Source organism: Gavialis gangeticus, unplaced genomic scaffold (assembly GCF_001723915.1).
Source record: "Gavialis gangeticus isolate Ggan-Ray unplaced genomic scaffold, GavGan_comp1, whole genome shotgun sequence".
NCBI lineage: Eukaryota > Metazoa > Chordata > Crocodylia > Gavialidae > Gavialis > Gavialis gangeticus.
The window spans coordinates 15371830-15398536 of record NW_017728997.1 but is presented as its reverse complement, the minus strand read 5'-3'; the positions used below and the strand labels follow the sequence as shown (position 1 = coordinate 15398536).

General features: G+C 51.6%; 1 protein-coding gene across 3 annotated transcripts in view; it reads right to left on the bottom strand.

The window, feature by feature from the left end:
• Positions 1–26707, bottom strand: part of PRICKLE2 (prickle planar cell polarity protein 2) — a 176725-nt gene that overhangs the window by 4494 nt on the left and 145524 nt on the right. For all 3 annotated transcript variants that reach the window (XM_019504811.1, XM_019504809.1, XM_019504808.1), the window contains exons 3-7: positions 23055–23168; positions 21222–21359; positions 19763–19966; positions 16944–17130; positions 13056–13919 (exon numbers count right to left, since the gene is read on the bottom strand). In XM_019504811.1, the coding sequence (XP_019360356.1) occupies positions 13056–13919; positions 16944–17130; positions 19763–19966; positions 21222–21359; positions 23055–23168 (1507 nt within the window). The remainder of the gene's footprint in view (positions 1–13055; positions 13920–16943; positions 17131–19762; positions 19967–21221; positions 21360–23054; positions 23169–26707) is intronic.

Here is a 26707-nt window from a genome sequence, read left to right as displayed (position 1 = left end):
AAACCACTCGGCTTTTTTTTTTTTTTTTTTTTTAATTAAGGTTTTGCACAAATTTCATGCGGAGCTCAATGTCTCTCTGGCATGACACGGCGTCTGACAAACTTTCAGGCCAAATTCTGTTGTCAGTAAGCCCGACTTAAATCTGGATTGAAGCTGTCAAAAATCACAGCATTGCTCTGGACTTTGGCCCTTAACGTCTCGAAGAAAACAGCAAAGACAGGCTAAAATTTTCCTAACCCAACTGTGAATGGAGCCAGTGGGAACGCTGCCACTACGGCATTGCCAGGTCTTGCAATTGCATCATGAGTCTTGTGATACCGGGTGCTTTTCCTCAAGCCACAGGGGCAGAAAGAAGTCTTGTTATGAAATGACGCTCTCAGCCGCTAGTTCAAGCTTCTGGAGCTACGGCTGGTAGGAAAAGGCTACAAAAAGAAAACATGCCCTTGAACACCAAAGGACTAGAAGGCAAGAAGGAAAATGTCACTGCATTTTTAATTTTTAAAAGTTCTGGTTTTCCAGCCCCTCTCATGACTTGGAGGGGCAGGAGACGGACTATTTTGTCCGAAGTGTTGGGACTGGTCATGCTGACAATGGGATGAACCCCACCATCCTGGACAACCTGTTTAGGGGTCTTGCCTTCTGCTTCCCCCATCACTTTCATCCTTCCTTTCCCCATTTTCGTCACTACTAGTGACATTTCAGCTGCACGTGGATCTTTCCTAGCCTGAGCCGTAAGCTGCTGCTTGTGCCCCACGACTGGCACATCAGTCATTTCCCTGACAACCACTTCTGGGAGACCACAGCAGGCGCTGTACGGCACCACGTGACGTATAAGCAACTTCTGACAGACAGCAGGAACAGCACCACGTGGCATATCCATCGCTCCCAGCCCCTCGGCCAATTTTGCCGGCCTCTGCCGATCAGGCTTGACCACATCCTGTGCCCCAGCTAAATGTCACCCCACAAAGAACCGGCTCGGGATTTTCCATGGACACACAGCAGCAACATCTGGCAACCTCCTCCCCACCATGCTGCAGCTACGATTATCTTTTAAAAACCCTTGTATCCCTGTGGCACGATGACAACACTAGGGAGAAGTGCATGAAGTCAGAAGAGCAAGGAAGAGCAATCCCAAACACAATATGCAGTAAAGGCAATGCCAGTGCTACAGCTCCTACTGCGCTTGAACCATGGCTTTCTAAAGGGATTACTGTGGATTTCAAAGGCACCAGGCACTTTGCAGAGTCCACCCCTCCAACAGATCACTCGCCAGGTGCAGATCACTCGCCAGCCCCTCCAGCTGCTCGCTCGCCAGGTGCAGGGCGCTGTCCAAGCAGGATAAACCATGAACCTGGGAGCAAGGCTGTACATAGGGAAGGGGGCAGCACATGTTGGCAATGCCATTCAAAGATGAGAATGGAAGAGGTCATTGATCATTAGGTCGATCATTAGGTCGAAACTGAGTTTCCCTGCTGCAGAGCCAGATTAATAAGCAAACAGCGAAGCCACGCAAGTGTTGGGCTGTGGCAGCCGCGAGCATATTCTGACGGGGTGTGACGAGCTCTGGGTGGACAGTCTGGTGGGCCGCCCGACAGGCCTTCCCCTTGGATACTGCCAACATGGGGCATACAGCCGAGAGCATCACCACTAGACCAGAGAAAACAAACAGCGTGGCAGAGGGCAAGGATGCAAAAGCACGGGAAGGGCAAAGCAGCGGCTCGCGTGCGAAGGGGAAGTGACAAGATGCATGTCCTCATGGGGAGGGTGGATGAGGGTGGAGGGAGCACCGGGCAGAGCTGCAGAGCCAGCCTCCTTGCTGTGCCCATGCTCACCTGGAAGGCGTCTGCGTACACCCCGACCGGCATCAGGCAAAAGCAGCATGTTGCAACAGCGCCTCGCCCTTGCACGCTTTAATACCTGTAGCCCCTTTGTGCTACTGCGCTGGCTGGCGGGAGAGGCTGTGAAGCCAGTTTGACCAGTTAGTTGGGAAATCCCTCAGCACAGCGGGGAATCCCTGGCTCGGTGCAGAGCTGAAACAAGCTCTAGGCTATGCCCAGACTTTGGGGACGTGGCTGGGAAAAGGGGGCCTTTTCCCAGCCCCATGGGACAGGGGCATCCAGGTACAAATCCGAGCAGCCTTTGAGCTGCTCTGATTTGTATCAAGGTGCAAAATGGCTCCAACACTGAGTCTCTCCTGAAGCAGATCTCTAGCTTATTCCAGCATACAGCATGCTCATCGATAGAGATGGGGTTTCGATAAAAGAGCCCCAATCTCCACGCCTTTTACACCGTTCCCCCCACTGACTTGAACAATGAAAATCTCAATGCGACAAAGCCTACCTCTTCAATTGTAGTGAAAGGTAATGCCTCTCCATGTGCCTGGCTGTAAAACACATGGAGCTATTTCATTTTTGGCGAGCGGGCTGCTGCACAGGGAACCAATTACAGAACACAGGGCCGGGGACGCGTACATGATGCATTATCAAGGTACGGAGCTTTATCAGCACTTACTTGGACTTTGGGGGCTCTTCCTCCATGAAGCCTGATGATAATTAAGCGCACATATTTGAAGAGCTGGAATAGCTGGCGAATATGTCGAGTGCAACTTGAAGCCAGCCCAAGGATGCAGACTCTTATTGCTAGCCAGCCCCAAAGCAGGCAAGTCAGGGTATACTGCCGAGTATAACACTACCATGCACACTTAAAGTTGGTCACCTGCATATTGTTGCTGAAACTCCTCTGAGCTTACTCACTAGTGGCTCCCTGGCCAAGGTGGAAGCCAGCTTTCCACTGCAGGTTTTGTCCTAATTCGACCTAACTTTGCTGAAACTAAACCTGATCCACCTGAAAAAAATCACACAAACACAATCTCACACCCACGTAACATCACCCACGTAACATTTGCTGACGGAGTTTGAAGCAAATTGGAGAAGGTGTTTGTGAAATGTGACGGGTCAAGAACTGAGGTGGGCTTCACTGCTAAGACATTTTCCCCTCACACTGGCCTTATAATAGCTCAGAAAATGACTAGTTTGATCTAAAAACCTTGGCAAAGTGGGGTGCTTTTCAATCAATAGAGGTTGCTACGGGAAGAAACCATCTCATTAGTGCAGATGTCAGGAGCTCCAAAGGTGTGCAAAGCATGGATGCGCATTCGGGGACGTTCCTGCCCACAGGATGGGGGATTTCTAAAGCACATAATGGTAATTGAGCTTGGCTGCTGGGTACAGCTCAGTGCCCCAGGCTAAGATCCTATCCCACTGAAGCCAATGGGAGATTTGCCATCGATGCTAATGGAGCTAGAATTTGGCACTATGTCTGCATTAGCTTTGAGGAAGTAAAGGTTTTTCTTTGGGCTCAAACCTCTTGGGCAGAGTCTAGATCTAAGAGAAACCCTGAAATGTTCAATAATGCCAAAGTTATGCTACTTGCTGCTTGTGAGCGAGAGGTGCCCTCCACCCCAGAAGCCGCTGGCATTGGAGATGCCTCATTGCCAAAGTGCTTTGGGTGTCTCCTAAAATACTACGCACGTGCCATTAAGTCAGGTGTCTACGCGAGCCTCTGCAAGATAAGGCTCTTGCTCTAATGATGCTTAATGGTAATGAGAACTGCTTAATTGAAACACTATTAACATATATTCTGCTTAATAGGGATAACATTTACCTAATGCCAAGCAAAGCGGTGTCTAAGCAGATGGCTCAAATGTTAACGCTTTACTGTCCTGAATGTCTGCACTCCCTTTCGCTGTCAATCTTATGGCCGTAGTGACTTTGTTGCCAGGCTGCCTACACTTTGCCTCATAAATCATAACGGACTAGGTCTAATTTGCCAAACGCACCAAATGAAATCCCCAGGTACGCAGGGTTTACAGTGGTCTCAGGTACCACACAGGTTAGCGGTGATTCTCATCGCAGATGTGCATTTACCCTACATCAGTGATTTGCAACCTTTTTTCATTTGCAGACCCCTAAAAAGTTTTGAATGGAGGTGCAGACCCCTTCGTAAATTTTGAATGGAGATGGAGACCCCTTTGAATGGTAAGTGTGGTTGTTCCCATGCTTTTGATTCATCATAGTCATATTTTGCAGACTCCTTGGACATAGCCTGTGGACCCCCAGTGGTCAGCAGGCCACAGGTGGAAAACCACTGCCCTATGTGAAGAGTAGAGCAGACACAAATGTGAAGTTAAAGCCATTTCAAGAGCGATGGCACAGTGTTTCTATACCACCAATGAATGTACTGCTTATGTTGCTCTGTGTCAGGCATCAGTTATTTCAAAATGCAGGTGTGATCCTCCTAAAATACCCCTATTTACTTAGGGGCACCCGAGCTTCTGCATAATGAAGTGCTGCATCTGGGATTGCACTTCATGATTTGATCAAGTGCATGTAACACTGGAAGCCAGAGAGAGGGACCCTGCCATGCAGAGGCTATTTTTCTATTACAGAAACCTGAGAACCCGTTTCCCAGAGACCATCGCAGGGAGCGGGGGACAAATGCAAGCCCAGGACCAGGGCAGGCTTTGATTTTATGTGCATCAGGTCCCTCTCCATTCACCTCCTTCTGAAACGTCCCTTTTGGCTGGGATTAAACCACCCCCCCCCACACCTATCTTGCCAAAACACCGTGACAATGGATGCACCTATCTTGCCAAAACACCGTGACATTGCATGCCAGGGCCATGCTCTGAGCCCCTGATGATGCTGGAGTCAGGGAACATTTTCTCCAAGCAGGAGTTTTGGTGACTCAGGGATCACCCCCTCTCTCTCCCTCCTCCAAAGCCAAGACAGCTTGCCCTGGTGCAACACTTCCCCGTAGTTACAGCCCAACACTACTGTAGATATATGGCACTAACTCAAAGGGAGGCTTGTCCTTTTGCAGCGTTTGCATCTGTTGCACCAGGCTAAAGTGTGCTGGGACAAATCCTGTTTCGTATCAGTGCAGCAAAACCACGTTGGAGGGTTGCACTGGTCGAAACTGCCCTATGCAATCACCAGTTCACGTATCACTAATACAGACAGGTCCAACCGATGGTACCTATGTGCACGTGAAAGCTATGGAAAACTGCAAGCTCTGGACGGACGCACATGAAAAGCACAGCCCATGTCGGGAATCACCCGACCGCTGATTTGGTATGTGGTAAACTGGTTTCAAGTTGGCTTAAAAAGATCTGTGAACCTTTTGACTCACGATACCCGAGGAGAGCTGTGCAAGGATTTTGTCCCAACATTTTGCCCCACTGCATTCTCACTTCTACCTGCCTCCAACAGGAAGGTAAAAGTGGCCAGATGCACTGTGTTGTCCCTAATTTGCAAACTAAACCACCACAGCCAGTGACCAGACAATGTAACCCTTCAATGCGAAGTCACGTGGGGGAAGAAGTGATGTCTGTGCCATCTTTACGGCCCTAGTTCAGCAACACCCTGAAGTGCGCGCTTAAAGCCCGCTGAAGGGAACGAGACTTAATCCTTGCTCAGCTCTTTTCTGGAATCGGAGCCAAAAGGAGTGCTGAAAAACGATGGATAGATTTATTACACCATTTACAAACAGAACCCTTTGCCGCGGCCCCGCTTCATTATGCTCCCCGCCGAGCGCAGAAAGGAAGCCCTCCGGACGCCGTAACTGAGCTCTGAATCGCATTCAATGGCCAGCCCCACATGCGGCTCCACAATCTCCAAGCCCTAAGTTGTGCTTGTTTAACTGCGACATCTGCAGGCACAAGAGACCAGAAAGGCCTTTTAGGCTCTCTTGTTGGCAAAGCTCCCTCCCCAACTCGCCCTCCGAAGCTGCTGGCTTCTGGCTTCCCCTCCAGCGCGAGGCAAACACTTTCCAAAGGAGGCCTGGCCCGTGAAACGGGATTTATTATAAATCCAACCCCAGGACAGACAAGGAATTCAAGGGAAGGAGAGGTAGCACTCTCAGGGACTTGTTTATAGCACCACCTTGCTTCACTGGCGAGTGACCTTGGGATTTGCAGGAAGAATAAAAAGGGAATGGTTATATAACTGGAATAGCTGAGAGTAAACAAGGCTGGGAGCCTTGTAGTGCACAGAAAACCAGTGAGCCTGTCAAGCTGTTCCTGTTCCCAGGATCGGCTGCACGACTGGAATTCGCTGCCAGATTGCAATGGTTTCAGTGCGGCGGTCTTGGCGCAAACAGCCCCAGCGCACGAGAAAGCATGCGCCGGTGCTGGAGGGGTTTGAGTCAGGGATGCAGAAAACAGGCACCGGTTTGGACAGAAACTCCAGTGCTTCTTGTAACAGCCTGTCTGCAGACAAGGAAGGGGTTGCTGTCCCCTCGACAGCACAGATCTGAGAATCATGAAGCAAGCCTGGGAGGGAAGGGGCGGGCAGAGCTCTCCCAAGGGCTAACACTGGTTTTTACTGCTCTCCGGCTTGGAGACCATAACATTGTGGCAATGGAAAGGTGGGAAGCTCAGGCATTTGATGTGCGGCAGAACAATGTCCATTTGCAAGAGTCCATTTCAGTCCCCCTCTCCCCAGTTCCAGAGCGCGTGCTTCAGCCTTTCTGGTCTCAGAGAAAATGAATGCCAGCAGCCGTGTTCACCAGGCGAGCTCCTACAACAGCAGCGCGGTATGTGCGCCCGTGATGGATGGGTGTCTCAGAACGCAAACAGACTACCAGCCAGACCTGCAGGGCGATGTTTATAATCAGAGGATGAAAAACAGAATGGAGGCAGGAATGTACTCCTTTAGCGGAAACACCTTGATCTTGTTAAAAGGAGAAGCCATCTTCCCCTTAGCTTTGGAAGTCGCCTGTGGGCCTGGGTTAGGCACATGGGTATCTGCAGGGACGCAGGCAGGTTAGATGTCCAAGTTGCAGCATATCCGCTCAAGTGCTGCAGACGACTACACGTTCATTAACACGCCTTCAATACAGCAGATTTAGTTTAGTACTCCCTTAATAAAGTACTAAGTAAATGCTCGGTGCCTAAAGTTACTGCACAGAAGAACTGGCGCACGGTTATTTAGTGACACTTTACTGCGCATTAGCTTAATACTGTGCATTTGGCATGGGTTTGCTGTGACATGCTACTGTGCAGTGTTACTAGGCTAACGCGCAGTAAATGTCTCGTGTAGACGCACCCACTGAGCAGGAAAGGAGGAAGGAACTTGGAAGAGACTGAGCTTATTGAAGAAGAGGGAAAGGAGAAAGACAGCGACAGCTGAATAGATCTGGGGTATTAACAGTGCCTTGCTGCATAGCATGTGGTGTAACCCGCTCTGATGGGAACACTTCCTTGCCGTGAACTCTAGCAAACTCAACAGCTCCTCAATGAAGGCAAAGAAAGGGGAGCAAATGACTTAGGAGCAGGCTCCCCAGAAGCATTCAGTGTTGGTTTAGCTTATGCCCAAACTGGCCTGTCAGGAGGAGGAGAGAGTTCGACCCACTCCAAGTGCATCTGGAAACCCCTGCCCAGGGTCTTCAGCTGTCTTTATACAGAAAGCAAAGGAAAGAGAAAGTCTAGCGTTTGGTGAATGCGCGTGCAAACCCCTTCCTCACTTGCAGCAAGAATGGGACAAACAGGGAAAGAGCAAAGCAACGCGTGGCAGGTCGGTGGCATTACCGGGGGGCTGACGCCAGCCAAGAGAGGAAGTGGACCGCATGGGAGCTGCTCCGATAAGAGCAGAAGACTGCCTGCTGGGACGCCTAGGATGGCGGGCTCCTCCTAGCCGGCTTGGCAAAGGGAGGATGTCAAAGGGTTTTCCCAGGCTTTTTGCTTGCCTCTGAGTGCACATCACCTGGGGCCTTCAGGGAGCTCACAACACAAACCACGAGGGAACCTTGCCCTGTTGAGACACTCTGTCCTGGTTTACGCTCCACGCAACCTGCCTTGCTCCAGGACCTGACGCTGGATCCACCCCTGAGCCACATAAGGGCAGGCCGCCTGCCATGCCGCTACCCTTGGCTGCAGTGTCACCAGCCATGGGGAGCTCCCACTCTCCTCAGGCCACACGCCAAACAAGGGGACTGTTATTTGATAAGGACAGTGAGCCTGCAGGTATTTTTGGAAGCAGGCAGGACTTCTGCTGAAACGACGGCTTAGGGGCAGCCAAGAGCAGCGGTTATTTCCCTCCGAGCTGGAAGGCAGGCTCAGCCCTGTTCAAGATGACCAAAGGGAAACTCAATAGGGAAGGAGAGACAAGGAGTCCATTCCCAAAGAGTGAACTGCAGATGTCTTGACGTCTCAGCTGGCGGGTTGAGCACAACCCCCTCCAGGCTCCACCAGTGTCGGGCAGGTACAAAGAGACAGCTCCTTGGTCCGAGGAGCCCGGGTGCCACCCTATGTGTTCACAAGGGCACAGGCTAGAAAGACGGCCTGGCAGGGCAATTACAAATGCTTCAACCCACTCTTTCTGAGGCCAAATATTGGGCCTGTCACTTAGATCCTTGCCAATAGCTCGGTGGGGACTAGAACGGCTGTCAAGCAACCTCGCTGCAAGGACACAGGGATGGGGCTGTGCTAGGAAACTGCCGTATTCACGTCTCTCTCTGGTCTATTTGCTGGGTCCGTTTCACATCGATTTAGGACATTCTCATCTCAACAAGTCCAACCTCAGCGGGGTGACAGCAGTGAAGTCTGAGCCCCACTCAGCTGTGGATTGGTGTTGGGGTGGGTGGAAAAGGGAAACAAGGCCCACCCTAAAGGGTCTCTTTCCCTCTGCTGAGGCATGAGTCTAAGTGCCATAAAAGCTCCTGGAGATTACAGATGCACTGAGGCGGGGCAGAAAACAGAGCCTTAGTGGATCTAATTAATCTGCAAACAAGACGAAAAGGCAGGGTTACAGCTCACACTATAAATTCAGGCAGGGAATCGAGGTCTCAATGAAGGTACGGGACTATCCAGGGACTGACAGCAGAGCACAACTGAGCACCTTAAGCGTGGCTGCTTAGCGGGTGTTGCCCCTCAGATCGGCTTAACACCCTGGCATATGTCTGAACTGGGAATTTGTTTTAAGAGATTAACCAGAATCTGTTTAGTGAGAAAGTCGGCAGGATTTCACTCAACTCCGCTGGGTGAAAAGCCCCGCTTAAATAAGGCACTGTTTCTGTGGGTTTGCCCATGCACCTGATTAGCTGAATTGAGGTCTCTCGTCTCTCCATTTAGCTTGTAGATCCATCTGAATGATCAGACCCTTTCTAACCACGCATTTGCACAGCACCTAAAGCAGCAGGTTGGGGTCTCTGGGCTGAAATCCAAATACAAGACTGACAATCATAGGATCGCACGACAGTAGGGTTGGGAGGGACGTCACGAGGTCATCCAGCCCAACCCCTGCTTAAGGCACGATCCTTCCAGACTAAGCCATCCCAGGGTCCGTCCGACCTGCTCTTGAAAATACAAAAACGGTCCTTGGCTGCAGGTGGGAATGGCAGGTAGCCTTCTGCCCACTGCAAATGGACTCTAGCTACACCACTGGCTTTGCTGTCTGCTTCTGCCAGCACCTCCTGCTAATTGCTGGTTGAGCCATAACTGAAACGAGCCTGCCCATCAGACGTTGAGATGCACCATGTAGGTTAGAGATCCATTTATTTCCCTCTTTCTCAGGCATTGCCTGGCTCAACTCCTTGGGTGGTAGACAGGAGGGACTGCTTCCTACTTGATATGCAAGGGGGCCCAGATCTCCCCGGGAGCCTCTAAGTGTTACTATAACACAAAGTATTACATTATTATTATTAAAATGATCAGCACCTAATTATCACCAGCCTTTGGTGGCTTAATGCTTTCATCACAACCTGAAGCATCCTGAACAGTGCTTAAAACCACCCAAAACCAAGTAAAAAGGAATGGATACATATCATGCCTTTATATATGAAGCTCTGGCAACTCAATATTAATTTGAAGGGCAGGGTTTCAAGGATGCCAATGGGAGTTGCACGCCTTTGAAACTTGCCTACTAAATGTTTTTAAGAAACGCCTTAAAATTGACCACAGAGATATTCTGCACTGTAATAAAGAAAACATTGCTTTTCCCCTCATCTCTCGAGGTCTGTCTGGGTAGCTTGTTATAGCTCCAAATGATGAAACAAGCCATTTAAATGTTTGTACTGTGCTCGCCTGGCCTCAGTGTTGCTCGGGATTGCTTATGCTGACAAAGTGGACATATCAGGAGGCTTAAGACTAGGGAGGTACCAGGGTGAAGCTGACTACTAAAAGCAACTGATTTCTTCCCTGTTTTCAGATTCCCTTGTTTAAACGAATCCTTCCGCCTTTTACCAGCCTCTTGCAGACTGTTTTGTGCTCAGCTCAGGCAGACTGTGTGAGACGCTGGTTGCAAATAGAGACCGTTTCAGCTCCAGGTGTGGCGCTGGCAAGCTTCCCTACATAAGCCTGTCCTGAGCGGACTGGAGAAACTGGGGGAACTCACAAACCTGCCAAAACTCCCCAAAAGGCAGTTCTCAATGCCAGGTGCTACCAGGGCACTTGAGAAATCCTTGCTGCCTTGTCCCTCCTGCCTTTCCTGATGGGTTTGGTATGGGCAGGTAATTAGTGCTCACCCACAAGGACTAAGCAGGGCCTGCAGCGCCTAGCACCTCAGCTGATAAGAACAGCAGCCCGCACGACCTGGCTCTGAATAAAGTCCAGGCAGTTTGTTACGAAAGGAAAGGCAGAGAGAGGGACTGGATTTCCTAGGCAGTGGGGAAGGAGTTGAATGCGCCTGAATCCAAACACAGCTTGAGTGAAAGAAAAAAAAGACAGGAAAGAAACAAGTAAAGTAAATGTCTCTGGCCACACTTTGTATGTTTTTTTCCTTGAGGTTTTGGGTTAGCAAAAGATGTTAGCCGTTGACGGTGGCCAACTCCAGGAACACCCCGGAGCCTTGAGGTCCAAGGCCCACACAGAGCCCATCAGTGCACCAAGGGGTTGTGTTTGCCCAGCCCCAATAGCTTCACTGCCTAGATATTGTTTGCTGCACCTGAGAAGCAATGAAATGCAACGCAGGCTGAACGCTTCATCTGGACAAAGTTAGGAGAAAAAGGGATGGTTAGGGACAGCAAGGGCTGGGGGCTTTGGGCTCATTAAAACAGAACTAGAAGAAGAAAAAGAGGGATGTATTAACTGCAAAGGAGGAAACCCTCAGCAAAAAAATGCTCAGCACCATCGCATCCGACTTGAAACAAAGGAGAACAGGCAAAGGGGGTTAACTGTAGGTTACATTTCAAAGAGCTTCCATATAATCCTCGCCCCCAACTCTGCAAACTCTCGGGCCTGGAATCTGTTTCTTCTCCAGCAGCTGGCACCGATTTATTCTCTTCTGAGCAAAGGACAGATTAAAGAGCAGGGAGGCATTTGTTCTGAACAGCACCAGCAAGCCAGGCCACGAACAAAGAATTCGGTCTGGTAAACAAACATGCAGAAGCAAAGCGGGGAGAATTTGAGGCTTGCAACCCCCCAGTGCCGGGCTGTTGGGAGCAACCTCTGGCCAGCCTGCACCTCTGTGTCACAGAAAATGCATGCCAGCCAGGCTAATGCCAACCAGTTGCTGCCCTCCTACATTCGGCACCGTTAAAGGGCATTCCCCAACTCGCAGAGGAGCTGGCATGTCAAATCTCTGCTGCTCCGTCCCCAGCCCACCTCCTCCTCGGCACTAATTCATGTGTTGTCAGCAAGGCTGCCGTGCCACTGCCTCCCTCCAGAGTCGGCTGTCGCAGCACCAGGCTGCTTTCTCCAGTGACCAGGGGTGGGCAATTATTTTGGGTGGAGGGCCGCTTACCAAGTTTTGGCAAGCTGTTGAGGGCCGCATTTCCTTCTCCGGTGCAGGGAAGCAGGAACAGCCTCACGGTCCCAGGCCAGAAGCCTCTGCTAAGCAGGGCCTTCTCATTGTGGGCACGGGGCGGGGCTGGGCAGACTTTGCTGCTGGGTCCTGCTGCTGGCTTCCCCTGGGTGCTACTACCCCTGGCTCCTGTCATCTTTGACAGGCAGCCAGGAGCAAATAAATATTAATTTTCTAAATTTTTTTAGGAGCCCCCAGACCGCATTTTGCCCACCCCTGCTCCAGTCCCTTCACCCAATGGCTGGAAGGAAGCAGCAAGAGCTCTGAAATCAAGGGGCATCCCTGGACCAGGCCCTGTGCTGGGAGTCCCTTGATTGTTACACATGCCACATTGTTTCTCATTGCCTGTGTTGTACCCCCTGAGCAGAAGCAGCTTTGTCTTCTCCTCTCCTTCCCTGTCCCCTGAGGCAAGCGCTGCCTTTGTCCGACCACGCGCTCTTCTGCCTGCATCCTGATGTATTCGCATTCACACTCCAGGCACCTCTCCCCACCCACGACACAGCAAGGCAGCTGAGATGCTCATGCTAAAGGCCCCATGGCTTGATTTCACAGACATTAGGGGCAGGAAGGGACCTTGTGAAATTGAGTCCAGCCCCCTCGCTATAGGCTTGAAGTGGAAGGGAAAGCTGGCAGGGCATTTCCTGCAACCTATTATCCCAGCAACGGAGCACATTGATCTCCAGAGCATGCCACAGAGCTGGCACATTTCAGGTGGTAAAGAGCCTAAGTTAAGAAGGGGTTAATTCAGCAGCAGCAGTGATTTGGGCTTGCTGGGTGAATGGGGGAGCAGGGGAATTATCTGCTAAGTGCCTGTGGGGATTGCATGCCCAGAGTAATAGGTAGGCAGCCACCTTCACTCCCAAGATTCAAAAGAAAAGCATAAAACTGAGCAGCATAGGAAGGGGAAAAGCTCATTTCCATTCAGCCTTAGAAACCTAGGGACGGAGCCTCAGCAGACATCCGTCACAGCCATGCTGCCATGCAGGCACTCCCCTCATGCATCCCTCCCATCACACCTGAGGAGCTCTAACTCTCTGCTTCCTTCCACTTCTGGCTGTTTCCTCTGGCATTACTGCTGGCGAGCCCTGCCCAGAAGCGTTTGCTTCTACTGCCACATCCCACTGCAGAGCGGCAGGTCTTGGACCCTGACGACCTGAGCCCGCTCTGCTGCCTGCTTCAGGCAGCCCATTGGGCAAAATACCAGCATCCCTTTGCAGGTTTAACACCGGCACATTGTACTTAGCGGCAAAAACTTACCTGTTGCATTGGAAAGGGACAGGGATTCCATGGAGCCCCGCGGCGTTTGCTCGGTGGGTGTGAGGCCCTCCGGGAATTTAAGTGCATTGATGGGGTGCCGGGTGCGGCATTGCTGAGCCGGCATCCCGCCCTCCTCCTCCTCATCATACTTTGGGACTTTGAGGCTGCCTCTGGTCTCATTAAAGCTCTGGTTGGACATGTCGCTGTAGCTCTCCTGGGATCGCAGCCTTCCTGAGTAGTAATCTTCGCGGCACTCCTGGATGAAGCTCCCGCTGTGCCCTTTCATAGCCAACGATGAATTTCTCTTCGGATTGCTGAAATGCTTCCCCCACAAATCGGGCTGGCTGCCCGGGACCTGGCCTGGGTTGTAGGAAGTCCTGATATTACACTGGCTGAGAAGCTGCAAGGGGCTCTGGGACTGGCTCTGCTCCATTTTATTCCCATAGTGGTAGAGCTCGTCTCTGCTCCTCCAGATGTGCTCCCGGTTGAGGCTGGGCGTCTGGCTCGACAGGCTCAGCAGATCCATCTGCAGTGAGAGGGGGTCCACGTCGGCGGAGAGCCGGTTGGAGGTCACCTGCAGCTGGCTGCACTGGGTCAGCACGTTCTCCTCCGCCTTCCCTTTGTTCTTGCCGATCTTGGCGCTACGCCGGGACTCCTTGGCTCGGGCATTTTGGAAGGCTGAGTCGGATGAATCCGAGCCATTGGGATCCTCGCCCACGCTGCACGCCCTTGAGCAAAATATCTGCCCCTGCTTCGGGAGGAATGGCCGGCCCAGCAGGGATTTTTTGCACTGGGCACAGCAGAAGCAGGTCTCCGTTGCGTGCCAGTGTTGGCCGTCGTAAGTCATCTGCCCCTGGTCGATGCCTTTGTGGGGGAAGGAAACAGGGACAGTGTCAGCATTTTGTCAAGGAGAGAACGCCCTCAGCCCTCCAAATGCAAGCAGTCTCACTGACAGCTAAGGCGTGCAGAAAACACCCCACAGGCCCTGGTGCTGGTGCCCTCAGGCAAGCTCAGAAGCAGTCCTAGAAGACCAAAGCCTGCCTGCCCCCAGTCCTGCCCCAGCTGGGGCTACTGAGGCCTGTGAACTGATGCATACATACATCCCTTTGCAGGCTCCGGACAAGACAAAGTGCAGGCTCAAGCCCTATGTGACTGCAGTTGCAAACAGTTCATTTTGCATTTAAAAAGGTAGAAGCACATGGTACTGCTAACCAGCAACTAGAGAGAGGCATTTGTTCTGCTTTCTCCATTACAGAGCAGAACACAGCCACATCCCTGCTCTTGGCAGCTTTAATCTTTGCAGAGTTTAAGACCAGACCTTTGTTTTAAGGGCTGCAGCCTCTCCAAGAAGGAGGTTGCCCCAGGTATTGCTGCAACCTCCTGAGTACCATCAGGGAGCATCAGGAGAGAGTCTGAGGTTTGCTTCCCCTCACCCTGTCCCTGGCTAGATGAAGGAATCAGAGTCATGGTGGGTTAACAGTGGGAGTCTGTTCAGAGCAGGAGATGCAAGGCTTGGCAGGTCCAGTCTAGAGCAGCTGTATGTGAAATAATGTTAGTAATCACCGTGCATACCCAGGCATTATCCCTCACAGGTTACTACTTCATTGCACTGGAAACGGGGAGCTCTAAGTCATCAGCCTTCCCTGAAATCCTCCCAATTAACTAGGGCTCCAAAACTGCAGACTATAGCACCGTGCCTCCCCAAACGAGTGCAAGAAAACCCACAGAGGCCCAAAGGAGGGCATCGCTTGGAAAGTGGCATGGGGACAGTCTCCAATCTACCTGCTAGCCACGAAACCACAAAGATGAAACACAAATTGCTGCCATTGCTACTTGAGCTTCTTGGGAATTATCCAGGGAAGACTCAGAAGGGGCTTTTTTTTTTTTTAACCTGTCCTTTCTCTCCTCCCTAATGAGCAATGGGAGGTCACCTCTGCCTTCTCAGCCACAGGACGGAGCGATGCCCAAAGAATTACTGCAACGCCATGTCACAGGGAGGCCGAGGAAGACAGCGTGGGTTAGCTCCTTTCTGTGCAAGCTAGAAGAATTTTCCAGTGGGCGAATGCAGGTGCCGAAGCCTCCTTTCTAACACATTTATTTGTCTGTTTACTCGGCAGTTCTCAGCAAAAGGCACAGTTACCTTAGTAACTGCAGCAGGACGCGCGGCACACTCCGGGTGCGAGAACAAGCGCGCACGTGTGCGCAACACGTTCGTCCATACTCGCGGGGCATCTTGGCAGAAGCAATTAACATGGATATAAATACACGTAACAAAGCTGCGAGCAACCCGTCCGATTCCCAGCTCAAACTTGTTTACGCGCAACGTTTTTTGCATTGCAACAAGCAAATGGTTTTTACAGGAAGAAAGCAAGCCAAGTGCGGCATCAGAAGACAAAAGGAGGCAGTGGGTGGAATGAACATCTGGAATGCACCGACTAGCTCTTGATCCAGCCTCCTAGCACTCACTTCTGAAGTTACGTCTGGGACGGGCGGGTAACTCTTCTTTTCCAGGGGTCCCATTATGAGACCAACTCTGCCAAAGTCTTAAGCACACGCCTCACCTTAGCTTCCACACCTTGCCTCGCTTCTATGATGATGATTGTTTTGTGGCAGTGCCCGCAAGCCGCAGCGCTACTCTGACAGGTATCATGCAAACGCTCAGTATTACAGTTTCTAAGTCATAAAGGGATGACAAGAGGGAACAGCATGAGAACACTGAGTTCTGACTGCAGTGGCAAGTGCAAGACTGCTACCTCCCCTGTGGAGGGGGCATCAATGCAAAGATGAGTGATAAGGAGGGATGGATGGAGGACAGAGTTAAACTCAGCCCCGAGTGCTTTGCTGAAACATCAGTTCCTCCCTGCTGACTGTTTGGAAATTGCATAGGAGCCAAAGGGTTTTCTTTTCTTGTCCTTCCTAGGGGCAGCGTGTGTTACTGGAGAGTGGCACAAATGTGCACTCCCTTATCCGGACAGATAAAAAGCTGCTTGTCCATCCACCCATGTAAACAGAATTCTTTTAAATGCACAAGAAAGCAGCCAGAGAGATTGCAGAATACAGCAACCCTGCATCTAAGCTCATTTTAGCACTGGGAGAGGTGCCAGCTTATGTTAAGAAGGTAATACAGCAAGGTTTGGGAAGGGAATTAGCCAGCCCCTCATGTAAAACCCATTTCATAAGCAGTAACATTCTCCGTGTCAGAAAGGTGGATTAAGCCCGCAGCTTCTTTTTTGGTTGCTGCTTTTCTCCTCTGTGCTTGAGAATATCACGTCTATTTGTGGATTAAAAAGAATCAAACCGAAACAATAACAACTTCTAATGATCAGCCATCTTCCCTGGCAACGGCTCCTTAACTCCCGCAACCCCTGATAAAGCCCCAATGGTAAGAATCGGATGCCAAGAATGCAGGACTGCCTGCAAGACAGCGGTGACACGCACAGAGAAAGCCCTCACTCTGGCAAGCTTTAATAGCTCCTGAGCTGGCTTTCCACTATTCTTTCCTCTTTCAAAAGGGGATTAAAAAAATCCTCCCTGGAAAAGGCAGCAATTTCAACAGCTAACCTCCCTTTCTGCCTTCTCCAGGAACGGGAAGGTTTTGCAAGCCTGGTGCCTGCAGTTACTCCCTTTCTACACTGGATCAAGGAGTGGGTATGTGGCTGGTAGCAGCTGTCTGATGTGGTCTTCTCTGAAGTCTCACAAAGACGCCCGTCCTGCCAAGCTGTTGTCATAGGTGTTACTGAGGCAGCTTGCACTGCCAAGAAGCCAGTATCAAGCAAAGTCCTTTCGAGCGGTAGCCTCAAGAAAGCGTCACTTAAACCACTACGAAAAGGCAGCACGCTCATCCCTCTCCCCCGTAGCTTGGCGGCCAGGAGGTCCCTTGGCTCTTACCTATGTGCTGGGCACAGGTGTCGCAGTACTCGGCGTACAAGGACTCGAAGCAGTTGCAGCAGTACGGGCGGCCTTCCTTCATGATGTACCTCTGGCCTCCCAGCACGGTTTCACATTCAAAACAGCAAAAGTGCTTCATGTGCCAATGTCTGCCCTCCGCCTCGGTGCACTCGTCTGCAAAGATGATCTGGGAAGGACCAGAAAAAGGAAAATGAGCCGCCCAAAAATGGCAGGCAGAAACATGAAGCCATTTGTCCCCCATCCCCAATGCATTGGTTTTGACCACCTAGGATGTGCCTTCCAGCACCTGGGACCACAAGCATCATCTTTGTGTAGCACCGTGCCCAGGAGCCCTGTGCTTTGATAAGCATCCTCAGGCAAAGCTGTAACAGATAATAAAGGTGATGACAGCAAAGAACCTCGCTACAAGGATGTGATGTGGAGAGGAAGGCAACCCAAGCTCCAGACCTGCACACTGCAATACGACACGCATGCCTGGCACTTCCCAGGGTCTGCTTTCTACCGAGGTGCAGTAAATACACTGCAGCAACGGAGTGCTACCTGCTGTAGATGGTTATAAACATGAGCAGAAAGGGTTACGGGTGGTTTTAGGCCCCGGTTATAAACAGGTTATTGATCTGTTGGACTCTACAGCAACATGGCATTTATTAAGGCATCTATCAATCGTGTATGAACTGCTTCAGAAGGGAACCTTAATATAAAAGGTGCGACTGAACGCAAGACCACGGACAGTCCCTCAGGGTGGCTGAGACAAAGCAACCTAGGTGTTCAGATAGCACTTTCATCCACAAATGCCTCCAGGCCAAATCCCATTGCAATCACTAAGCATCTATGTGGGATCCTATTCCACCCTACTTGAAGCCCTGAAAACCCACGAGTGCAGAAGGCTGTGGGAGTTCTCCTCCTCCTCCTTGGTGCTTTGTATGACTCCGTGTGAACACTAAAGACAAAGGCACTTGATGACATTTGAGAAGCTCATGGTTTTTCAAGGATGCATATGGCAGAACACCCATTTGACTGGTGGAGAAACTGAGACACAAACCGGTTTGAGGAGTCACTAAAAAATGAGCCAGCTGAGATGGGTGGCACTTGCAGGCATCTTGATCTCTAGTGACTGTCCCTCTCCCTGGGGCTTCATGCCCCCACATCAGAGGGCAAGGGGTGGCTCAGTGCCTTCTGCAGGGCAGATTGGCCAGGAAGCCTTGCCCTGTAGTTCTGCATTACAGTTTTGGTGAGCACTTTTGGTCACTTTGGAGGCAGAAGTCAGCTTTCAGGAAGGATCTGAGTATGGTGCTTGTACTCAGACCTGTAGCAGGGTTTTGTAAGTCTAAAAGTCCATGAAAAAAATGAGCTTGTTTAAATCACTGGGCAAGAAGGCCATTTTAATAGTTAAGCATTTGTTTTTTGCTGGCAACATTACAAATCTAATTGGATACATACATCCATTTCCTTTATATTCCATGTGCACAGACAGAGAGATATTTTCTGTACATCTGCCTAGAAAGGACTTAGCATTTTACAGTGCATATGGTTTTCCACATGATGCTTTTCATAACTTTAAAAGCCAGAACAATTTCCTTCACCAGCCTTTTAAACTGAGATTGACACTCAAGAAACTGCGTCGTAGGTTTTTTGGATTAGATTACATTTGTTCATCTTCCCATATCCCTTTAATCTCCTTTATTAAAGCCGATTTCAATCCGCGGCATGGTCAAGCATTACAGAGGAGTAAGAAGTCGAATGCGCGGCTGCTTCTGGTTCGTCTGTGCAAAGCGAAAACACAGATCTGCCCAGCTGGACCAAAGGGACGCAGTTTATTGTGCCCTTCCAAGAGCTATTATCAAAAAGGAAACCTGGACCTCACTCACAATGATTCTGGGTTGATTTGAATATTGCAACCCCAGCATGGATCTCCCTGGGGGCAAACTGGAAATAAAGGGAAAGTTTTACATGGGCCAGAAGAAACCACAACCATCCAGCGTCTGATGGCTTTGAGTACTCGCCATGTCGCTTAGAGCCATTCAGCTCTACCAGCCCCACACACGTGAAAACACAGACACATGCAAGCCAGGCTGCTTCATGGCACAGCATGTGCACTGGATTGGGACCTGCAGAGAGTTTACACAGCGGTGGCAGCGGAGGTCATGCCTTCTATAGGGAGAAGCCTTTCTTCATCCACATATGGGCCCAAACCACTGCTCGCGAGCTCAAAATCCAACAGGACACGTGTGCTTTACATATTAATTGCACCAGCTGAAGCCGGATATCCCAAATGGACAACCTCCCAATGAGCCATCTCCTTCACGAGGGACCTGTCAGATTTAATTTTCCTCACAACCCATGCGCTCTGCAAGTGCCGGGCCACTTCCCAATTTGCATTCAAGCTCTTGGGTGCAGCAGCATAAAAGAAACCCTCAATGCTTTAACATCTCTCCCAGTATCATGGCACGTGGGCTGGGGGCAGTCTCTGCCTAGACCCCCTGAGGGGGGCTAAGCTTGGATGGCCACAAAACACTCCTGGTGAAGCTTGTACATCCACTGGGGAGTATCCCACGCCAAAATGGATGGGTTGGGGCGTGACGTCCTGTGCTATGTCAGGGCTGTTTGGCTAATAGATTAGACCATGGATTTGTGTGGGGAGCTTTGGATAGGGATGATCGTGCCTCAGGCAGGGGGCTGGACTCAATGACTCACAGAGGTCCCTTGCAATCTTACGTCTCTGCAACTCTATACCATGCTCCCTCCATACCTCAAGCAGCACAGTGCAAGCCCGAGCGCCCACTCCTCTTTGCCCTTACCTCGTCGCAGGCCGCACACCGCGGCTTCAGGCACTCAGCGTGGTGCCGGCCGCAGTAGATCTTCCCATCCTGGTAGAAGTAGATCAGGTCGACCAGCAACTCGTTGCAAACGCTGCAGATGAAGCAAGGAGGGTGCCAGCACACACCATGCCCTGCTCGAGATGCGAACACAGCGATGTCTCCGCCATTGATCTGGCCGCCGCACTGTTAAAACGAGAAGGGGGTTTAACTGCAGGGCAGGGAGGCAGCTTTCAGGGTGACCCTTGATGAAGCTGCCTTTGCCCTGAGTGAGAAAGAAGGTGCTGCTTGTTCTCTCTCAGCTGCAGCCAGCTCTGTCGTGGAAAACCTCCATTTGGTGTCACCCAAGTCTCCCCGGCCCTGGATCATGCTTTGTGTTGCAGGCAGCGTGAAGATGCCATACCTACTTGTGCTGTCTTCACTACTGGCTGTGCTGAAAGGCTGAAACAGCTAGGGTTATTTAGCCTGAACATGGGAAGACTGCGGGGGGATTTGATAACAGTCTTCAAATCCTGCAGGGTGATTAAGGAGCTGGACTTTTCTCCATGGCCCTAAGGGACAGGACTAGGAGTAATGACCTCAAGCTGCAGCAGGGGAGATTTAGGTTGGAGGTGAGGAGGGACTTCCTAACTCGGAGGGTGGTCAAGCACTAGAACAAGCTGCCTAGGGTAGTTGTGGCACGTCCATCCTTGAATGTTTTTAAGAGCAGGTTAGACACTCATCTAGGATGGTTTAGCCAGGGAGGAGCCTGTGCAAACAGGGGGATGGAGCAGACGACCTTGTGAGCACCCTTCCAGCCCTACTTTCCGATGATCCTGTGACCACCGAACTGCAGGCAAGCAGGGTGGGTGACCTGAGGATGTGCTTCTTTCCTAGGCCTATTATGGGTGGAAATAGCTGTTTCCGAAAGGCTTTTAGCTGCCTGAAGGACTCTGTGGGGGAGCTGAATGCAGCAGCAGTAGGCTTGGCTGGCCTGTCACTAATCCCCGACCAAGAAACCGAGTGCTTTTGAGTATCTTAAAGCAAAATGACTGCCTTTTCCCTGGCTTTGAACAATGAAGCTTGTCAGGCCTCAGTGTCCATCCATCCTCCTTCTCTCCAACTCTTCCCTCCTGCCTGCTGATGCACCGGACGGGGGCTCCTTACCCAAACACCGTGCCTCATGCCTCGTGTCTGGCTCAGGGACCAGTGGCTGGGCGCACAGGCTGGAGATTCACGGGGATTCAATCCAGCTGCGAGAGAGGCAGGCGGGGTTGGGATTCTTGCCTGTACCACCTGAACCAGGGTATACTAGCCCAGCCTGTACCCATCTGGGATGCACCATATATTCAGCCTTCTGGAAGGTGACCCCCAATGTAATGCCACAGCGCACTTACCTATCTCTATACCCCTCTGACCCTGGGGTGCCGTCCCCGACAACATGCTCGGAGCGACCACTTACCTGCTCGCAAATGGCTCCCGTCATGGTGACGGGGAAGGGCCGAACGTTGCCTCTGCCTAAATTTTCTCTCTTCCGCTGATTGCTGAAGAGCTTGAGCTCCCTCTTCTCCTCCTCATCCAGCGAGTTGCAATATCGGACCTACAAGACAAGTGGCAATAGGTGGCATCATCTGGCAGCAAGCCCGCTCCCCTACACTCATGCCGATGATTGCTGCTGTTATTTAAAAGGGTAGGCCGGCTTGCGACCAGGTGGGTATTCGAGGCTCGGCCAGGGGCCGGCTCATTGCTTCTGCAAACCTTGCCATTGCTCCCTGCTATCTTTTTTCTGCTGCCGCTAGAACAGCAGCTCCGAAACCAACTGCAAACCTTGTTTTCCTTAGCTTTACCTCAGGGCTGTGGTGACTCGCTATGGGACCGCACACCCAGTGTCAGCCCAGGGTTCATCAGAAATTGCAAAATAAAGGAAGGAAAGGACGTAAACAGCCCAAGTGAGAATTTCCCCGCAGTTTACAGAATGGGGGGTTTCCAGGGCTCAGCTGTTTCTTGTCCTTGATGATTACAGATGTGAGCCGAAGCCAATTCAGCCCTAATGGAACCGTATTAGTAAGACAGCATGGGGGGGGGAACACCAAATGGCCATGCTGCGGTGTAGGCAGAGACTGTGTCCAACTCCACATCCCTGACTCAGGAGAACAGAGTCCTTGAATGCAACAGAAAATCATGTGAGATATCCTCACAGCTGGACTTTTGCAAAGGGGTGAGCTGAGCGTCCGCAGGAGTCGGATGCCTCCCTCCCAGCTCATGGGCAGGGAAACATGCCCCTCAGCCGTCTGGTGCTGGAGGTTCATGCTGGCTTCGTGCATCAAGCCTACAGGATCGGGCCCTACGGGATTGGACACTCTCCTTGCAGGTGTTCGCAGCTCCCCTGGCTACTGACAATGCCTCACTGTATTTCTATGGCAGGCAGCCATATGCAGGCAAGCACATTAAAATATGACCTAGATAAAACAAGTTACCTGCATGTATAAAATGGATTCCTGAAGGAGCAACGTGAAAATCTTTGTTTAGGCAATGAAACTTTCTGGGAGACGGGAACTCAATGTTCCCACAAGAGAGTAACTATCTGAATGCGCCACCCTGAACGGCCACGGCTGCAAGTGCAGGGTCAAGGCTCAGCATCGGGCTGGATCGGAGATCTAGACTCCACTCCACCAAAGTCCTCAGCCCCCACACAAATCTGCTCCCCCTTGAAAAATGTGGGTGACCCCCAAGAGGCAGGGACGGCCTCGTGGGGTCCATTTAAAACTCATCTTGAGTTGACTGAACCAGGACCTCCAGCCAGTTTTAACATAGGTTTTGCTCTCGAGTGCTGGGAGTCTGCTTTGTTTCCCACAGAGCTCGATTGGAGGGTAAATGTAACACGTAAATAAATAAAGCCAAAACTTCACTTTAAAAGCAAATAAATCGATAGATGCCAAGCAAACAGCATCGGCGGTTGGCCAAAACGTCTCTGAAAAGCTGCCAAGAAGGGAAATCTCTTTCTGCAGGAGGCTGAAACCCTGGCACACGGAGCAGGTCAAAGGACTGCTCTCTTCAGTTCTCCAGGAGTTTTGCAAACTGGAGTTCACGGCAGGAGGCTATTGGGAAAGACACGGGACCACTGCCTTTGCATAGCACAGGGCTCCAGTGCAGTGATGGGGGGAACCCAAGGCAGCTGGCTCTTTTTAAGGGAGGTGGTGACTACTAGGTGCAGCAAAGTGCCCGGCAGCAGTCAGCGGCATGGCCACGCATCCCCACCACGGGACAGCGGCAGGCTGACCCTTCAGCCACTCACCTCATTGTCATGCGGCGGCAGCTGATGCAAGAGCTGTTTGATGCGCAACTTCTCTCCGGGACTGTTCACGTAGGGCACCTTGTCTTCCGGAAGGCAGCTGTAGTACTGGTGAACCTAGGTGGCAAAAGAGGGCACTCCTTGGGTGACTGGCATGCTCACGGCTCCCGACTGCCCCAAGGGCCGGCGAGCGAGACAGCGAGCAGAAGTCAGGGTGCAAATACAAAAACTAAACAAGCCTGTCCAGTCAAACCAGCTGATGAGGTTTCAACGTGGACTCCCATCAGAGAAAGCACGGTGGGTTGGAGGAAGCAGGACGTCCCGAGGTGGCTTCTTACCATTTTCTCTGTCAGTCTCCATAGTGTTAGCATGTTCCCCTTGGCCTGCAGCGAGCACGGCTGCTCCCCAGCACCTCTATACCTCCACCCTGCACTCCAGCCCTGCAGGCCTTGCTGCAACAATTGCAAGAGCAACCTCTGTCGGGAGGCTGGGCTTGCCTCTCCGGCTCGGAGAGTGTAATTAAAAACAATTACCAGGAGTGCAGCAACGTGCCTTTGTGTGGGGAGATGCCCTCCCACCACTCGCCCGGAGAATCGGGCTCTGCTGCAGGCGTCCAAGGCTCGGGGAGAAGGGTCTCTGTCAGGTCAAGGGGGGCTGCATAAGAACTGCCGTTGACTGGGGACGGGGAATAGGGCCCTTTTGCCTGGTCTCACGCCGCAGCAGAGAGCGGAGGCTGAACAGGGGAGTGAACTGGCTCTTTTCCCCTATTCCTTTCTTGCTTGCAGCCTCTTGCATTTAAGGTCCAGGTGGTTCTGATTCAGAGCCCACACCCCTCACTCCTGGGCTCAATAGCGACTGATGCCCCTTTCTTCCAAGAGCTGAGCATTTCCACCTTTCTGCGGACTGCAAAACACCCAGTGGGCTCTGCTGCACGCTGGGAGGGGAGCAGCAGGGTTGGATCCCCTCATGGAGCAGGGGCTTTTCTCTGAGATACCCCCTGCGAGACTTTCCTGTGCCTTCACTGCCTTGGGATCCCCCTCCCACCATGCACCCTCTGCCTCACAAGCCACGAGAGCCTGCTGATGCAGCAGGGTTTCACTCAGGTAGGAAACACGCCACCAGTCAGCTTTGCCTGGGATTTAAATTTTTGGCTTTGGGCTACAAAGCACTAACTGGTCTGACCAGTCCCAGAGGTCCTGTCGCCTCCAGAGTGCCCCTGGAGCCTGAGCTCATGGGACTGTTGCAAAAGACGTGCCTGGGCTGATCTCTCTCCCCCTGGGGCCTCTTCTCCAAGGGAGGAGAGAGCCTACATTGAATTCAAAGCCACATGCCAAGGCAGAGGATCCCTAACAAAATCACTGGGGTGCTTCTGAACTCCCCCCTGCGTGACTTAATTGTGCAGCTCTTCTCCGAACCAGATCTGATCTTCATCCCTCCCACACAGCAAAACTTTGCACGCTTGCATGTGTGTCGTTGCTGACAAAGGGACTGGCTTGCTGCACAGATGGCTGGATCAGACCCCCTGAGCCCAGGAGAGCTCATCGGGGTATATACCGTGGTCTAAACATCTGGCTCTGAATGAGTTTGCTAACGCCGAGCCCAGACACCAGACCCTTCAGCTACAGAGGCTGAGAAAGAAGCAGAAAGCTCCAAATACTCCCTTGCCTAAAAGTCACAAGGCAAACATTGAACAAAGGTACAGGACTTACTGTGCACTTATCCAGCATCCTTCAGCCAGCGCCATCAAAGCACTTGCACAGCTCATTAAGCCTCACGAGCCTCTCTGGGCGGTGGCAAATAGTCCCACAGCAAGAAGCCACAAGGGAAGCGCAGAGATGTTAAGTGACATGTCCACGGTCATGCAGCTGCTCAGTAGCGGAGCCAGGGACAGTTTCCAGGTTTCCATCTGGCTGCAAGGCTACTCCATCCCCAGGCTGCATACTACAAGCATCGGCCGATGTCTCTCTGCTAATCTTCCCATCCACCGCCTGCCCCGAGCTCTTAGCAGCTCGGCAAATGAAATCCCTTTCCCCATAGTGTCCTGGGACCTGGAGGAGCCCAGAAATAATTCCTCCTTGAACAGCTGCCAAATGACATCACGTCACCTGGGGCCCTGTAGTCATGAGCTGCAAGAGGTGTAGAGGGAGGCGTGTACTGTGGCCCACCGCCAGCACATGCTCGTAGGTGCCGGGCTGAGCTCTGTGCCAGTGGCCCCGACTGCTTCCTCTGGAAGCTTTTCATCCCCTCTGCAGGGCCCACGAGCGCAAAATATTTCTGCAGGGATGGGCACGTTCATTTGGGAAAACAACGCAGCCAGACCCAAGCCCTGTCGCCTTGCGTGAACCCAAAAGCAACTACACTACTAATACGAGGACTTTGGCACGGAGCTGAAATGCTCTCCCAAGGATTGGAACAACCTTGAATATTAAATACTGGCCATCATGAGTTCCCAGCTGCGTGAGAGACCCTGCATTCATTTGTTCTGCGGAGGATTTTGCTGATCGCATGGCGGTGCACGTATGCGCAGGTTTAAGGGGTTGCTGCTCGCTCCTGGCCTGGACAGGTCCTGGCAGAGCGCACGGAGATTCAGCCAGAGTGCAGACAAAGAGCGAAAAAATAAATAAAAATGGGGGTTGTTTGGCCTCCCTTGAAACAAATGTGAGTTGTGAGAAGAGAATCTAGCATTTGAGAACAGACGGTTCCCAGGGAGGTTGGGAAGAAAAGCTGAAAAATAAATGGGTTCTCAGCTTGCAGAAAATGTGCCGTGCCACAAACTGTGGATACTAAGAAGTGTGACAATCCCTTGGTGTTAACCTGCTGCAGAAGTTTGCATTGCTCTCCTGGCAGGCTCCGGCCAGGCTATTTGCTCTTCCTCTGCAGGCTTCTCCGGATAGTGGTGAGTGGCTACCAAGGGAGGGATCATTTTGTGCATAGAGGAAGGCTTCAAAGACAGCAGTCATGACTTCTGCTCCTGCACTATAGCTGTTCCTGGGTGAATTTCTAGAGAGGCCAGAAAAGCGGAGAGCTGGGACAAAGTCCAGGCTTTTTGGGCCCTTGACTGAAGCCAGGACTGCAGGGTGTACAGGCAGTGCTCCCAGCGGGTTCATTAACATCTCCGTATGACAGTGCCAGTGGGACCACACGGACAGGGCTGCACCGTGTCCAGCCTGGGAGCCAGGACTCAATGAGTCACAAAGCCTGTTTGAGGGCACTGCTACCAGATGTGGCCGCACCTCTGGGAGGGTCCTGAGAGTTGGAGGGAGGAGGGGACATGAGCCTTCAAAAAAACCAGGAGCTAAGACCCAGGTCCCCCAAAGTACTTAGCTAACTCCTACTGGAGGGTACCTTTGAGAAACTGGAGGGTAAATGGGTGAAAATCTGTCTACCTGCCTACTGAGGCACTACAAGCTTGAATCATTATTTGCAAAACAGAGATAGTTTCACAGTTACATAGTAGGTGGGGTCGGAAGGGACCTGAGCAGATCATCAAGTCTGACTGCTGCCATGGCAGGAAAAAGTACTGGGGTCAAACGACCCCAACAAGGTGATTGTCTAGCCTCCTCTTAAAGCCCCCCAGGGTAGGAGCCAGCACCACTTCTCTTGGAAGTTGGTTCCAGACTCTAGCTGCCCTGACCGTGAAGTAGCACCTTCTGATA